This window comes from Plodia interpunctella, chromosome 18, assembly GCF_027563975.2.
Source record: "Plodia interpunctella isolate USDA-ARS_2022_Savannah chromosome 18, ilPloInte3.2, whole genome shotgun sequence".
Lineage (NCBI taxonomy): Eukaryota > Metazoa > Arthropoda > Insecta > Lepidoptera > Pyralidae > Plodia > Plodia interpunctella.
The window spans coordinates 2,292,420-2,310,103 of NC_071311.1; the positions used below are offsets into that span (position 1 = coordinate 2,292,420).

General features: G+C 34.9%; 1 protein-coding gene across 1 annotated transcript; it reads left to right on the forward strand.

Annotated features, from left to right (window-relative positions):
• Positions 1-6,746: 6,746 nt before the first annotated feature.
• LOC128677714 (putative phosphatidate phosphatase) lies at positions 6,747-17,007 on the forward strand. Its single transcript, XM_053758745.1, has 6 exons — positions 6,747-6,905; positions 8,871-9,022; positions 10,858-11,049; positions 11,736-11,903; positions 13,075-13,251; positions 15,420-17,007. The coding sequence occupies exons 1-6, from the start codon at positions 6,836-6,838 to the stop codon at positions 15,516-15,518; spliced, it is 858 nt and encodes a 285-aa protein (XP_053614720.1). The 5' UTR covers positions 6,747-6,835; the 3' UTR covers positions 15,519-17,007.
• The last annotated feature ends 677 nt before the right edge of the window (positions 17,008-17,684 follow it).

Below are 17,684 nucleotides of genomic sequence, written 5' to 3' on the forward strand. Positions count from 1 at the left end.
ATTGACATACTATGCCCACCCCATATGAGCGGGGAAAAGGTTAAGAAGATACACAATAGCATAGCCCTGCTAAACTGTCGCCGAACTCAGACACATGACGCATTGCGTATTTTGTATGAGAGCTTTTATCAACCGCAATTAGAAACCAGCAATGTATACTGAAACCGCCAAAGTTTAGCAAACTGTTCCACGACAGTGTGGGGCCGGCATAAAACATACTTTAGCTTAAAGCATGCTTTATTTTTTTAAGAATAAGAGGTTAAAGTATTTAAGGATACTCTGCTAAGCCGTAATCGTAGTCTTAGTAATAATCGTCGTTAAAACATATTTTCTTTCTTTATTTCTTCTAATAACTTTTACTTACATTTATTTACATTTTAATACTTTTTAATTCAATATAATTTCATTTGTCAAAAAGGAGTATTAATTACTTTTTTATTAATGACCAAATCGAAAATTAAGTACTGTAAATCGTTACTGTGTTTATTACCTATGTATAATTTACCTAAGCGTTACTTTATCATTGTATGGTTTCTATATATCATACAAATCATCTAACTTACATATTTTCAGCTACATGTAGTACCTTACTTACCCACTTTGATTACAGAAAAAAATGAAACCCAGGTAGCTATCAAAATCTTTTTTCTCGCCTCACCCAAAGCTACCCTCATCTCCACGTCCACTCGGAGTGAATGAACTAAATAATAGGTATCTCATTTTTGACACGACATTCATTGTTTACGAGATTCCAGTTATTTTTTTAATATCGTGTCATCAAAGGCGAATAACTGTTGACAGATAAACGGCAAACACATTGTTACAATAACCCAATTAATTGTTTTTCTCTACGTTTTGATATTTTTTATGATCAAGTTAAATGCAATTTATTTATATGTTTGCATATCCATATGTGGTCAACATTTTTATTTATTTATTTTTACTTAAGTGAGGATACATTATTCTAAAAACTATTACATATAACGTAATAAATTTTAGCTATACTAGACTTCTTCTGCTTGCGAATTGGTACGCGTGCGCGGAAATATGCGGTTTTGTCCGTCCTCGTCTGGATTTCGGGATATACCTATCCTTATACATAACAAACAAATTTACGTTCGCTTTTATATTATTGACCAAGCGAGCGAAGCGAGCGAGGTCTAACATTCTACTTGGGGTAAAAATATTTTTTTTGTATATATGTATGTTTGTAACGCGTTAACTTTCGAACCGTTATTCTGATTTTGGTGAAATTTAAAAGGTATGTAGGATATGTCAATAGAATTTTCAAGTCGTTTTTGAAATATTCATAAATTTGTTAAAACTCATCAAAATGTATTGTGTTCACGAGGTCTAAGTTCGCGGCGAACAACTAGTAAGAATTAGAATTTTAAACAATCTTCTCAAACTCTCTTCAAACAGTCGTCATTCGCATCCACCGTAACTAATTTGGAAACCTTACGAGCATTCTTTTTAGAAGAGTTGAATCTTCGCATAAAGGATGTACCCAATGCACCGTATCTTATCACTTCGTATGTTTATAGATATTTTGTTACACCCTATGATTTCCTGATCACTAGTACGTATGTTTATTAGAAATACAATAGTTTTGTTTCAAAATACGCAATGTTTTGCATTCATATCCTACCCGTTGACGTAAGCCTTACAAACTGACCCCCGAAAGACATCACTTGTTTTATATACACGTAAACAACATTATTCCATACATAGTGCGAAACATTACATTTCATATCTGTATAACGAAACATGACAAAATATTTTTAATTAAAAACATCATTCATAAAAAAAACCGTCCAAGTGAGAGTTGGACACGCTATGTTTTCCGTATATATGTTACCGGCCAAACCCGATTCCAGGATAAACTAGTTTTGTCTAGGCCAAACTAATTCTTCCTACATGCGATAGGATAAACTGGTTTAGCCTAGGCTATACTAGTTCGTCCTATCGCATATAGAAAAAAATAGTTTATCTTAGGTCAAACTAGTTTATCCTGATAGAAATAAACACACTCAGGTTAAACAGAATGACCTAGACTAAATTTATTAAGCCTAGACAGGCGGAGGCTAAGGAATGGGTCCCGGGCCCAATGGAACTAAAAAAACCAATTTTATCTATTGCATGTCCAAGTTCTCTTATGTATTGAATAGCTATGTCATTGTAATAGGGGCTAATGACTTTGTGTAGGTTAATGGGCTGCTGACTGTACGTTAATGCGAATGACTATACTGCTGATAATGCGTTTCGTGCTATTTCGTGGCCAGTGGTTATCTAATCAATAACAAAAATAGGAAAGAATGTGAGGAAATTTTTCTTCTACATGATAGCAGTGACCAAAATAACTAGTATTTGTAATATTGGTATTTATATTTTTCACTAGCTTTTGCCCGGAGCTACGCCCGCATTAATTTTCCGAGAAGAAAGTTACCCTATGTCCTTCTCCATACTTCAAACTACATGTATGCAAAATTTCAAGAAGATTGGTTGAGAGCTTAAAAAAGTAACAAACATTTATAAATGCGAAAGTAAGTTTGTTTGTTATAGTATTAGTTAGGATTCGTTTTCAAAATTGATATTTTCCTTATACTTGTGTATCTAGAACATCAATTCAATAAATTTGAAAAAGAGAAGTTTTAAGACATGGTCGATATAGGGAGGTACAATCTATGGCAGGAAACAGAGTAGAGTGGAAAATACTCCAAGGACTAGAACCTCGTATAGAACCTACTCTTTCTATAATCCAAAGCAAAGATCAAGTAAGTACAGAAATGACACGACACATAAGTTGGAGGTGCTTAAAAAAACTAGTAGCCAATGAATCATTTTCAATCGATTTCTAACACCTCGTGCCAACTCTAACAATAGTCCAGGAGGCAAACCCCGTGACGATCAAATAGTGTTCGGAAATCACCCTTGAATATTTTTTGAGACGTAAACTAGGTACTAGAATTGATGATTCAATATTGCATATAGATGTTGACAATAAGATATAACTTGTTATTTATAAACTCCTCAATTTCGGCGGCAGTTTAAAATTAGCATTATAATGAGGTCAGAGCCACGCCCCCCTTGCGTTCATTTCCTAGGCGTCTTGACGACACCAGGCGGCTGTTATCGTAATCCACTATATGTAGCTATCCTGTATAGATATAGATGTAGCAATAAGCCAGTAATCTTGATCACTGGGTGTAACAGTGATGTGTAAATTAACACTGGCTGTTTTAAAAATAAATCATAGTCAGAATAACGAATTATGCAAGTCATATTCAAGTCATTGGCCAACAATTGAGTTGGTACCTGTACTAGTAGTACTAACCACTACAGGTACCAACTCAATTTTTGTCACTTCGATTAAACACATAAAATATTAGCTGCGCTCCGGAGCTTCGCTCCCATGGGAGTTTCGGTATAAAAAGTACTTACTCTATGTGTTATTCCAGGTTATATTCTACCCGGGTAAACAAATGTACTTCCTCACAATTTTTCGCATTTATAATATTAGTAGAATCCTATCAGAGCGCGTTTAATAAATAATCTTCATTGATATAAACAGCATAGTATAGTTTCTATAATAAAAAGCCGGAAGGGTAATATATTGATTAGATTGGTTTTGTTTTCGCTTAGAAATCTAAATTTATCTCTTGTAATACCTATATCTGAAGGCTGAAGCCAAGGATTTTTACTGAGCAGACAGACTTAAGCCCTTAGAGTCCAAATTAGTCCCGTCCGCCTGGTCAAAGTTAAAGACAGAAGGGGCCCACCCGAAAATGTCGTCAAGACTGATTGATACGTGCTAATAGATTGGCAACTGAGGATGATGAAGACCATGCAAAGTGAAGGAGAAAAAGTAGGAGAACGGCCGGGTTCCAACGCTCTAAGGCGGTGGAATTAATCAGGATAAAGCTTAAATGAGTAAAAGATTTGGATTAAACTATTTGGTATATCTCTTAGAATTCTAAGTTTACCTGTTGTAATATTTAACACTGAAGCAGTTAGCATCCCAAGTGTACCAAACTTATTTTGAGATAAATGTTACTTGGCTATTTTTTGGTGACGCAGACAGCTACTATCTTATGAAACTTGTTGCTAAAATTTTTAGCTACTCTTGCTTACTTTGTGGCTTGGTTACAGTTACATTCCTATCATAATCCAAGCATTTATGCGTAAAAACTCCTCTTCTTGGTCATCTCAGAATTAGAAATTTTTATTATTAATTAATTTTAATTACTTAATTAGTATATTAGCTCATTAAAGTGTGGATAATAGCGCGAATGAAAGTTGGGGCAGAAAGTGATGAAGAGTACCTACCCTAGATCCTTCTCAGTACTTCAAACTACATGTATGAAAACTTTCAAGACGATTGGTTGGGCAGATAAACTGTGAAGACAAACATAAAAAACAAACTAACTTACTTTCGCATTTATAATATTAGATTATCTTTGATTCAAAGGTTGGTCGCTGTGACTGTGCTATAAATGTCAAAGCTCGTTGCCATTCGCCGCGCCTGCACCTGCGTTGCTGGGTGCACACCAGAGAACACGCTAACCACACGAGCTCCACATGTGATAGCACTCGATTAGATATCGATGGTAAATAATCGTAAACCTGCTTTTACAATCGATTGGAACAACGCTAGAGAAATACCTATTAATACTCGTAGTTATTTTGTTAACTCGATATCGGATAAGGTATATTTTATTTGATGTCGCGCATATAAGTAGGATCAATGGCGCAGTGGTTAGAGGACTGACGGGAAGAGACGGGAAGAAAAACATTATGCAAAAAATGAAAATCGAAGAAATAAAGGAAAGCCAAAAGACTTGGACAAGAGTACCCTATGGGGTAGTCTTGTCTCCAAATTCCCACGGGAGCAAACCCCCGGGGCGCAGCTAGTACTTTCTTTTATGCAATCTACTTATCCACCTCTTGTTAATTCGATATCACATCTCTTCTATTGTTCATTCGATATCTTAACATCACGGGTAGAATATAATCGGGAATAAAACATATTTTATTCCCGGTTATCTTCTACCTGTGTACTGAAATTCAGTATATTTTGCGTGAAAGAGGAACAAACATACATATATTAGTAGGTGGGATAAGGAGTCGTAAATGAATTGGCAAATGAAAAATCAAATCAAAAGAAAGAACTTTATTCGGCTTCTCGGTTCAAAATGTAGAATCTATTTATTGTAAATCAAAAATATGTCACTAACATGTATTCACGTGAAGAAGTTAATAACGAGAATCCATCTGTGCCATTATTGACCTGGCCCGACTTCACACGGGCACACACGGGGTTATTATATACCTTCGGGAATAAATTGTCTAAATAACTTACTACTTTTTAGTGAAAACTGCATCAAATTCCGATGCGTGGTTTAAAAGATGAAAGCTTAGAAAGGAACAGCGGAGTGCAACTTGGTTTTATACGTATGGATATGATAGAGATGTCACGACAAATAACGTAGTTAATATTTCCCATACAAATAAAATAAATTTAGCTTGGATATAGATCATTACTGCCCAACAGCCCGTGAAGGTCACATAGTTCATTTTATATTTAGATCCGAGTTACAATACCAATAATTGTCATACAAAAACATGATAAATATAGTCATCACGGTAGATGGTTCCCGCCCTATAATAGAACTACTCCATGATGACATTCGCAACGCAAAAGCGTCTGTGGCGCTATCGCTCAACAGGAGTTAAGAATCGGAACAGACGGTAAACTCCTATACTTACGATAGTGTGAAACTGTTACTTATTTTACAAGGGTTGGCAAAGGAGAAGGAAAACAAAACATTTATTACATTAACACCTCCGAACGTTGCGCGGTCCTCAGCTTGTCTACTGGCCGAGCGGGCGTAAACCTGTTTTATCCAGTAGAGGCGCGTACGCGACAATGCGCTATGCTTGTAGTACGAATACTTAATTGTATGAAGTTTAGCTTCTGTTCCGATTCCTTACTCCTGTGGTCGCTTGGTGTGAAATACATATTACATATAAGTTATGACGTGTGTAGATGCAACGTATCGTTTTACTGAGGCATCCATTGTATGGCCGGCTCCAAACTATCGCGGAATAGTTCGCCGAACTTTGACTGATTCAGCATATATTACTGGTTTTTCATTGCGGTTAATAAAATCACTCGTATAAACTACGCAATGTTCATGCATTCGCCTCGGCATTCAGCGATAGTGTGGAGCCGGCACAATAGTTAGCCATATTTCGTCATATACTCTGCGAGAGACCTGTTTGCATAGGTACACTCAATTTTCATCAAAGAACAACATCAAGTGTGCTGAAAAACGTTTATAAAAACGTGTTAAAATAATCGTCGTTTAAAAACTGTACTCGTAAAAGTCACATAACGATATAACTACGATAACACAATTGCAATTTTCCATACAAATGATAGAATAATTAAATTCCATTCTCAGGTCAGTAATGTTCCAAATTACACAATATTTGTCAACAGCAGCATCTTATCTACATATTTAGTGCAAAATATAAGATCAGCAACTACTTTTTATTTGCTCCCAAACCTCACATCTAATGATATCATTATCGCATTCCTTTCAATAAAAAAAAATATTGATTTCCAAATCTACCAAAATCATTAAAGTATCAAATTATATTAAGCAATGTTTTTCTTATTAGCATATCCAATAAATTTATCGCATCGATGTCCAATGGTACTGATAGCCCCTTGTACCTACATAAAGTGCGCGAGCCGCGACTCTCGCGTCAGAGTGACAGTGATTGTGGCCATAGACAGTCATACATACAAACAGACACACATACACATACGATGTCGAAGAGCGACGCGTCAATACATGTGCTGAGGAAAGTGGTCGTGGATACATTTCTTTTGGCGGGATGTAAGTGAATAATACGTTATTAATTAAAAGGATAAGTGAATTTAATTATATAAATACTAACTTTAATTAAACGTTGTATGATTGTATATAGGATTTATTTAGAGTGAATTATAAAATTAAAAACAGTATAAAAATAAATCACTCCCGCTACCAGAATTTAGGTAATAATACCAGTCAGGAAATCAATTTTGCCTAAATTTTTTACATGTGTTTATGGGTAGATAAGATTAACCGATTCATTGCGGATGGCACGCCTGCCGTGCCATTACTTTCTTTTACGTGTGGCGTAGGGCGCGGGAGCCGTGTCATTTTTAAATCGATGATAACTCCTTCAAATTAGGTTTTAGGGAGATCTACCCAGAACAAAATTGTCGCTATTTTTCATCTAAATCAAGGTCGTAGCCTTCGTTTCTGGTAATTGTATGATTTTATTAAAAGCAGGTGTAACCAACCTTTTCAGATGCTTAAAATTGCAATTTAATAATACCTAGGCTACATGACTCAATTTTGTTTTGTTTAAATATGGAAACACCTCTAAAAATAAGCCCACTAGTAAAAGAAATACCATGATTACTGAAGAACTCTTTGACATAAAGTCACACTTTTTTGGCGAGTCCAAAACGTTCCATAGAGAAGGCTACCTAGGTGTGACGTCACTTCTAAATAATATGTATTTCGTAGGACACGTGCGTGAACTTTATATGATAACTATGTAAAATATTGTGTTTATGGTATAGGCCTCATAATAAAAGTTGCTTTGATTTTAATAAGTTACCTTATGATAATACAATTTTTTGCTTTTTCTATAGTTTTAAAATGGACTTGCCCAACTAACTTCAAATAATCTTTAATATAAAAATAAATCGCTAAATGTGTTGGTAAGCGCATAACTCAAGAACGCCTGGACCAATTTGGCCAATTCTTTTTTTTTAATATTCTTCGTAGCTCAAGGATGGTTTTTACGGCGAGAAAATGTATGTACCTCGGGCGAAGCCGGGGCGAGCAGCTAGTAGTAAATGTCACTTACCTTCCATTTTCAAAAATACACTTGTTATGCCACTTATAATCACTTGAAACAACGTTTCTGTATGTTCGCGTTAGATTTCGAATGTCAACTAAAAGTATGTAAGCCTAAAACATGTAAAAACTGGTTGAAATACTGTATTCTTTTCCACATGGCTGAAGACACAGGAGGCGTGTCATGTAATCGTATGGCGCTTGACCCGGCAGCCGTGTCACATAGTTTTTGTTGAACGCCATTAGTAAAAGTTTGCAAAATTAGGCATCGCAATGAATCGGTTAACTAATCGATGTTATTACAATAATTAATCATTATTTATTTATCATATACATACATTATTTGTGATTTTGTGTGAACTACAAATCTAACTTATGTATTTCGAAAATGAAATCGATGGAATTTGCTGAAACGTTCATCAATTATTATAAACTAGCGACCCGCCCCTCTTCACACGGCTGCAATATCAAAAAACCTCTATTGAATCAGTCCAGCTATTAGAAAAACTCTCATCAAAATCCGTTGCGTAGTTTTAAAGATCTAAGCATACGAGTACATAGGGACAAACAATGGGAATAGGTTTTGTTTTATACTATGAGCGATGATAGTGATGTAATGATAGATTTTCGAAAGTTTGCATCTTTGTGAGTGAGGTAGGTACTCAATATACCTACTGAAAATATTGGTATTGCATAAACCTTAAATATCACATAGTGTATTTTAATTCGCTATCCGTACAAGAACGGGGCGCAGCTAGTATAAGATAAATAGGTTTGAATGTCTTCGCTTCAAAAGCGCAATCAATAATTAAACGCGTGATTGCTGACGAAGGTTTAGGTGCATAATTTATTATGGTTTTACCCGACCGAAGCCAGGACGGATCGCTAGTTTATAATGTTAGTTGGATTGTAAAAAACATCATAGACACAAGTCCCATTTACTTTCAGTGGCAACATGCATCTTCATCACGGATTTCCTCTGGATGCCGTTCAAGCGAGGGTTTTTCTGCGGAGACGAGACGTTGATGTTCCCCTTCAAGGAAGACACCGTAACCAGCTTCATGCTGAGGTTGGTGGGGCTTGGACTCCCTATCATGTGTGTAAGTATCTCTCATCTCACCTCTCACATTGCATTTCACATCTCACCATCGAATCGATTCGAAGTGAGACACAGCGAGCCAATCACATTCCCATTGTGACTCAACGACAACCGCACTGCAATGTGTTTGCTTCGCTGCGTCTCACTTCGAATCGACGCCATAGTGAGAAATGAAACACTAACCCTTCTAAGCGTTTTCTCAATTTCTTCCCTCAGTCGTTAATCGCCGGAGCCCATGCTCCGCTTTCCTACTTTATCTTATGTCGTACGGTCGATATACTTAACAGTTTTTGTTCAGACTATTGGCACGCATATATCTTGTTTGAAGACGTTAAACCATCTCTGTTTGGGTTTCCACCTTCAGACTATTCCACCTTCTTATCATGATATGGTCAGTACGGCATATAATCATAAACCACAACCGAAAATCTCGTGACGCGTGCTTTTGTATGAAATGTACCACACAGGTAGACTATCCCATGGATTTTTACATAATTCTTTGAAATCAGTCTACATCCAATTTTTGCCGAAAAAGTATAAAAAACTTATGTCAGGAAAATAACACATAAGATTGTTCTGTCCCGATGTGATGCACCACTGCATTTCCGAATGAAGTAACAAAGACATCTAATCAACTCAATATACGTTGAATGGAAGCGACCAGCAGCGTGACAATAACATTTAATGAAATCCATTTTCATTGACATTCACCGGCTACTATACTACGTACAGTAAACTGCACCACAATATCCTGCATAGATCTCTATGCGACGGCAATAGCGATGAATTTGCAATGTTTTATGATAGCTTGATGTGTTAGCTACACATGATGTGCTTCTCGAAGTTATTTTTAGATCATTTAGGTCAAGTAAGGACCTCGTAAGTGAGGCTGACTCTCTCATCCTCGTCTAAGATTATCCGTCTCTCTCTTTACAATCCCTGCATGAAACTGACAACTGCAGTTTTCAACGGACGGTATTTTAATATTTCATTTGATTCACAAAATTCAGATTCATTAAAACAATGCTCTCTAGGCAATTAAATATCATGTCAGATGCTTATAAAATAAGACATCAGTGTTAGCAATAACACACTCGATAATAATGAAATACTTAATGGTACCAAAATAAATCTTCATATAGATTTATTTCGGTGTTGATAATTGCAAAGAAGATCTAGCTAATCATTATATGTGGAATTGGGATGAAAGTCTAGCTGCATAGATGAAAATTATGTTAGATGTATGTGTAGACCACAATGATGTTGTCATATTTTTGTGGGGAAATTAAAGAATATTGTTACACTATACTATATAATGATTAAACTCTAAATACTTGCTTAATTTCAAAAATACTTTCATAAAAACAGATAAACTACTAAAACTAATTACTAATACATAAATATCTTACATGGTCATGGTTACAAAGCATGGTAGGCTGTCTAGTCAAGATTTTCCTCTAGAACATACCTACTCGTAAATTGATTATTATCGTATTGTACCCTACTTTATAGATTGAATGTGTACATGAAAAAATTCAATTTCATTATATGAAAGTAGGTCAAGTTTAAGTGGCAAGATTTGATTTGTTGATTGACAAAATCTTGTAATAGAAATATAATTAAGTAGTTCATTTAGCACACGTCTTTAGCCCGAATCCTTAGGAATGCTGTAGTTGTCTATCAATTGCCAAGGCTATCAATCCACAAGACGGCCAAATCTTCACTCTTGCCTTCTCTCATTGCTCACAGTAATGTAAAAATTTGTTATGAAATAATAGTAGTTTAAGGTCACTGTAATCGTCAAAGAACTATGTTTTTAATATATTTTTTTCCCAGATCATCATCTGCGAATGGGTATATCTCCGTAAAGAGCAAGACGACCAACATTGCTTCGGTATCCGTGTACCCGCCTGGCTCAGAGGCGCGTACTGCACGCTGGTGTCCTTCGGCCTCGGCGTCTGCTTCATCGAGCTGACAGCGAATGTCGCTAAGAATACCATTGGGAGACCGCGGCCTCACTTCTTTGATGTAAGTGGTCTGAATTTTGAAAAAAATCATCACGAAAATTCATTAGTTTCTCATTGTTATGTATTAATGGAAATTTTGCCGTTCATTGAGTAAGTAAAAGCTTTATTGCACCAAAAACAAGATACAATTTGTACTAGTCAGTTTTATTACCATACTTTATACACAAGTCTTTGTAGTAGTCTACCTTATTAAACTACTTAATTATCTTCCGTTTCTTTTTATATATTTCTGTAACAAGCTAGTGTACCATTTCATCTCTCCCCTCATGAGTGTCTTGTGTTGAAGAAATTTCATTTGAAGTAAGCAGCACTTTTGTGCTTACTTTCATATTTAATATACTTCTTACTTTTAGGCCTGTGTACATAAACTGTCAAATAAACAAACCTATTCAGGCAGATACAAGCTTTACTATGTTATGCTCATTATATAAAATGTCAAAACTAACCTTCATATTTATTAATCTACTAGATGTTACCCGTTGCTTTGCTCCCGTGAGAATATGAAATAAATTATATCCTATGGCAATCTTGGATAATGTACCTTTCTAATAGTGAAAGATTTTTTGAAATCGGTTCGGTTGTTTCCGAGATTACCCGCCTCAAACTCCCAAAGTCACAAACGCCTACCTCTTTATAATAACAGTATAGGTTTGACGATTTTTATAATCTCGACCGTTTTTCTTCCAGCTATGCAAGCCGTCTGTGGACTGCAGCTCGCCAGAATGGCAGCACCGTTACATCCAGGCGCACGAGTACCACTGCACCAGCCAGCACCCTGGCCTGACGAAGAACATGCGGATGTCATTCCTCAGCGGGCACTCGGCCTGGGCTGCCTACACTATGGTCTACTTGGCTGTGAGTACACATACAGTAATACAGCATTAAGACCTCCCATTTGTGCGTTTTCTTTATATTTTACTGTAGCCCCTACTTGGCTTTCCTCGGATAAAACCGTATACTTAATTATACACCCATCTTTATAGGAATCTTTCTTCATTATTCAAATTAAAATTAATTTATTGAAAAAACAAACACAAAACATATATAAAAAATAAAACTAGGTAATGAAAATAAAATAAAAAACTTTACATTGTGCTCGCAATTTGAAAAGGACCCAGCTCAGCATATGTTGTTTACCCCGTGCTAGGTAAGCAACGCACGGCCAGTTGCAACCTTATAAACTATAATACGCAAAACTAATACTAAATCGTCCTATATTCGCTACTAACAAAATAAATTAGGTCTGAAATAATGATATTGTGTGGTAGACGTAAAATCGTAACAAAATTATAAAGTATAGTATACATAATGAAGGTCTGTTAAGATTAGTCAAGGTTCGAACAAGTGAAGAATAGTGATATTACATTAACTTATAAGTCTTAAGCATTAACCCACCACCGCTTCGATCAGGAATCCTATCTATTAAAAAACCCTTATCAAAATTCATTACAATGTTAGTGAAATGATTATAATTGAGTGATGAAAGTTTGTATGAAGTCGTGTTTGTTTCGCTTTCGTAGAGAAATTGACGCGGGCGAAGCCGCGGGCAAAAGCTAGGAGCACCTATGAATCGATATACTTTCCATTCTTTTATAGTTAAATGACTGATTTTTTTTCCTATTTATATATTCTTTATACCTAACTCATAATTCAATTGGTGTTATCTAAACTCGATTGCTCACCAAATGTCCGGCATACTTTTTATCAAGCTAATCAAAGAAAAAAATATATCAATAACATACATACATATACAAATAATAGGCAAGTTACTTTTTTATGAATTCTCAAGGCAAACGTGATGACTTTCGATCACTAGTGACGCCAGACTAATCACAAACATTCTCACCATATCCGTGAATGTCATTAGGAACGACACAGCCTAGGCAACAATAGATAAATAGTTCTAAAATCAAAGCCGAGTCTTCATAATTCTAAGTCTATATTTTACACCGGACTTCGCGGCGTCTTAGCCCAGAACGCAGCATTCAAAGATGAGAGATATTAACCAAGAATTTGTAAATTACAGCTTTACCTAGAGAACCGTATGGTTTGGCGAGGCAGCCGCGTACTCCGGCACACGCTGTCGTTCGGCGCCGTCATGCTGAGCTGGTTCACGGCTTTGTCCAGGGTCTCCGACTACAAGCACCACTGGAGCGACGTCCTCGCCGGCTACGGCATCGGCCTGGCTTTTGCTGTTCTCGTTGTAAGTATTTTTGTATCATCATCAATTTTCAAGATTCAAGATTCAAGATTCGAGTTTCGCGGCCCCAGCACTAATAATTACTATTAGGTAAGTACCTAACTCGGATTTCTGAAGGTTATAATATAAACTTTACACATAATCCTACTAATTTTATCCATGCGAAAGTATGTGATGTGTGTGTGCGTGTGTGTGTGTGTATGTTTGTTACTTTTTCACACAAAATGTACTAAATAGTACACGGTTAGAATATAACTAGGAATAACACATAGAGTACTTTTTATGCCAAAATCCCCACGGGAGCGCAGCTAGTACAATTATAAACGTACAATCAGGCGGATTTAATATTTATTTGTCTAACACTCAACCTTAGGGTCCTTATTTTTATATATTTATACATAGTGGTTCACAATATTGTATAGGATTACCAACTGTTGATATCCCTTCGTGGAAATCAGTCGATTAGGATATAATTTGAGTGTGACGAGATGACAGATAGATTAAAAAATACTATAACCCTAGTTGTGATTAGTTAGCTTAAACACTGACGCAGTGACGTACATAGCAGTAGATCCTGATCCTGATCCTTACCATAAAATAGATCAAGTGCCCAACTATGTCGCTTAGTTGCTCTTTACGACATCCATACTTGACAACAAAAGTTCTCTACCAGATAGGTATTAAAATCAGTAATCAGTTTGTTACAAAAAGTTTTTTGTTGCATTAAAAAAATGTCAACAACTCGATTAACAACAACACATATTGCTATGACCCCGATCATTCATTTAATTAATGACTATATGATAATTCATCTACCTGTCCGCCTGTGTGATTCACAGGGCAACGACCAGTCTCATTGTTACGTAGATCCGAGCTAATAATATAAATATGAATGCGCTTCTGTATGTCTGTATGTACGCACGTCGCACATAAAGTTATATAAGATCTCGTCTAACACAGCTTTAGCTTTTTTAATTTTCAATGTTTACGCTTACCCTGGTCTACGCGACGCTGGCTAAGCTCCGAATGTGACCAGAAACACGCGAAGACTGTAATGTTGTTAACAAACAAACATGCCAATCTGTTTTCGTTATTTTATGTTCACAAAATATAATGTAGACTACAGCTCGCCAGAATTGCCATTCTTAGCCTGGATTACCACACCCACGAGTACTGTACTGCACCAGCCAGCATCCTGGCCTGATACGAACATGCGGATGTCATTCCTCAGCGGGCACTCGGGCTGAATTTAAATTTGATTTTTTGAAATGTTATGTAATACCTACATGTTTAGAAATTTAAGCATGTTTGGTTTCAAAATAAAATAATTCTACATTTATTCCAGTCAGTGTGATCTGTGATACAAAATGGCAATTTATTAAACTTTTCCCGGACTGATGTTACTGTTAACATTTTCTTATTTGTATCATACTGAACGCAAAACTTTTTTGTTCTTCCTTCCATCATCAGTATTTAGATTTATTGGCTATCTGGATTCGATTGCACATTCCGGGAAAAAATGTACCTTTGCGTAATTACAGATATTTATTTGTCCCCGTATTGTAGTCGTTTCTACGTTAATGTCGCACACGTGATACAAGCTAAGTGCTTAGTGTGGGCCGTTGAGTGTTGTCTATTTATTAGTCCTTATTTGGGGTCGGCGTCTCGCGTTCTTAAATTCCAGGTTATTCTGTACTTTTGTCCTACTCTGTGAGTGTTTGATTCATTTTATTGGAGTGAAAGCAAAATATACCTAAAAAAATCCATTGGATCATATTATAATGGGTACAGTTATGTGATAAAATAACTGTTATCGTATACAAACTCGTGATATTTGACCACTGATGCGTGATCATAATAATCAAGTTTATTACTTACTTAATTTATTATTAAATTAAAAATAGTTCATTGATTCTTGGATAATTCCATTTATGTATATCTTCTTGTCACTTGTAATTAAGATATGTTTAGTTATCAGCACATTATCGTACATATAAGAATAATTGTACCTGATTCAAAGGCTGTCCACAGTTATTCAAAGAAGAAACGCATCAAGCATATTGAGTGCCCATTTAAAATAATTAATTAGGTATTATGATACCTTGTTTATATCTAAAAATAACTCTGAATATAAATACATTTTTCTGATGTGTTTCTGTCATTTGTTTCAGTGGTTCTGGGGCACCGACTTGATACAAAAGAAGAAGAATCACACTCCACTACCGCAAAACGATGTGGCCCTCACGATACACCCAGAGACGTTGCATTAATATTTATTAACTATTTAGTAATACCTAGTATATAGAATATCAATAAGTCTTATATTTACTTTGAAAAACCGTTAGTGGCTCAAATAGATTAAGATTTTATTCTAATTAAGTAAGTAATTAGTAATTAGATACGCATGGCCTTGATCAAAAATATTTAAATCGATAACGAAAAGCGATTACTGCATTTATCGTTTTCCATGTTATATATTTTTTTTAATGAAATACAATAAAATTAAATAGCATTTTAGGAAAGATCAACTTTATCCGGCGAAAATAAACATTATTATGCAGTTTTGACTAGTGAAATCGTGAAAAAATTGATCACAGATCACGACTACAACAATCATGCCACAATGCTGATTTTCAGGTAGGTACCTAGACGAAACATTTTTTATAAAAACGCACGTAACGCTACTTACAAATTATATGAAAATAGAGGATTGTACATACACTATTTAGTTTTAATAAGAAATATGTAGCCTGAAGAATTATGTATATATAATAAGATATATGACCCTGAGTCAGTTATGTTTTTTTTTATTCCAATGGTAAAAAACTACCTAACAATCATTCAAATAGTATACTAGTATATACTATCTAGTATATACTAGTATTAGTATATACTAGATAGTATATACTAGTATACTATCTAGGATATACTAGTATTAGGTTATTTAGATATATGCTAGTCGCAACATACATGTTGTATCAACATGTTATATTAAAATTTAGAGTAATACTTTCGTATTCATAAAACAAAGTTGAAGCATATATATACCAATTGTCTCGTTTTGTCAATGTCAAATATTTTAAAGTGCGTTGACAAAACATACTTAAAATTAAAGTATGATTTAACTTTTTTATGAATAAGATGATTAAGACATATGTTAACTATTTGCCAAAGCTGTATTGTATAATTTATGATTAAAATATGTATATCATGACAGGATGACAGGAGTTAACTATAACCCCTGTTGAAATTACGCGAGCAAAAACTAATTCAGTAATTTTGTTATGAATTGCAACTGAAAAAATGGAATTAATTTTTACTGTTCATAAATAAATGATTTAAATCAAAAATACTAAATTTTTACATATGCAGAAATTTTCATGACAACCTTATCCAAATATATTCAAGATTAAAAATCCTAATATATCCTAAATAAATCCTAATATCTTCAATATATTCAAGATATTGTAAAGTGCGTTGACAAAACATACTTAAAATTAAAGTATGATTTAACTTTTTTATAAATAAGATGATTAAGACATATGTTAACTATTTACCAAAGCTATATTGTACAACTTATGATTAAAATATGTATAACTATGTCATGACAGGATGACAGGAGTTAACTATAACCCCTGTTGAAATTATGCGAGCAAAAACTAATTTAGTAATTTTGTTATAAAATAATTGCAACTGAAAAAGTGGAATTAATTTTTACTGTTCATAAATAAATGATTTAAATCAAAAATACTAAATCCTTACATATGCAGAAATTTTCATGACAACCTTATCCTAATATATTCAAGATTTTGTTCGAGCAAAGAATAGGATAAATCATTATACAGATCACTAAAACTCAAATGAAGAGTTGCTAATAATTTTCCAATTTTAATAAATTTGATAGTGTTACTTTTATCCTCTCTCTCCCTCTTCCGGGTTGCCACCGTCGCCAGAACACGTCGAAATCCAGGATCCGCTTTGCTACTCTTTCTCTCCACTGAGAACAGCAGATTTGGATAGAAATAGCAGAAAAAATAAGATTTTTTTAGACCATTGGCACGTATATCATCCTTGATAATATCTTCTTGGGTATTCTTCCAGGGCCTGGCAACAGCGGTATAAACAGACAATTGTTTCCTACGTAATTTGCTGGTTGCTATCTATGTACATATAATGTTATTTTAATTTATTATGCCGGCTCCACACTATCGCCGAATTATTTTAAAATTCATTTTGGCACATACAGTCATTATAGGAAACATTTTACAATAAAAATAACATGTTAGATAGACAAAAAAGTGCTGTAAACATAACATTAACTTGATACCGACACGAATGCACGAACAGTAGTTTGTATTGCATGAGAGCATTTACTGCAATTAAGGAAGCTAGACTAAAATAAGGTATTAAATTAATATTTATATCCATACTAGCCG

Coding starts and splice junctions, on each gene's coding strand:
- LOC128677714 (XM_053758745.1), top strand. CDS start 6,836: ATGTCGAAGAGCGACGCGTCAATACATGTGCTGAGGAAAGTGGTCGTG. Junction 6,906..8,870: donor TACATTTCTTTTGGCGGGAT/GTAAGTGAATAA, acceptor ATTTACTTTCAG/TGGCAACATGCATCTTCATC. Junction 13,252..15,419: donor TGGCTTTTGCTGTTCTCGTT/GTAAGTATTTTT, acceptor CATTTGTTTCAG/TGGTTCTGGGGCACCGACTT.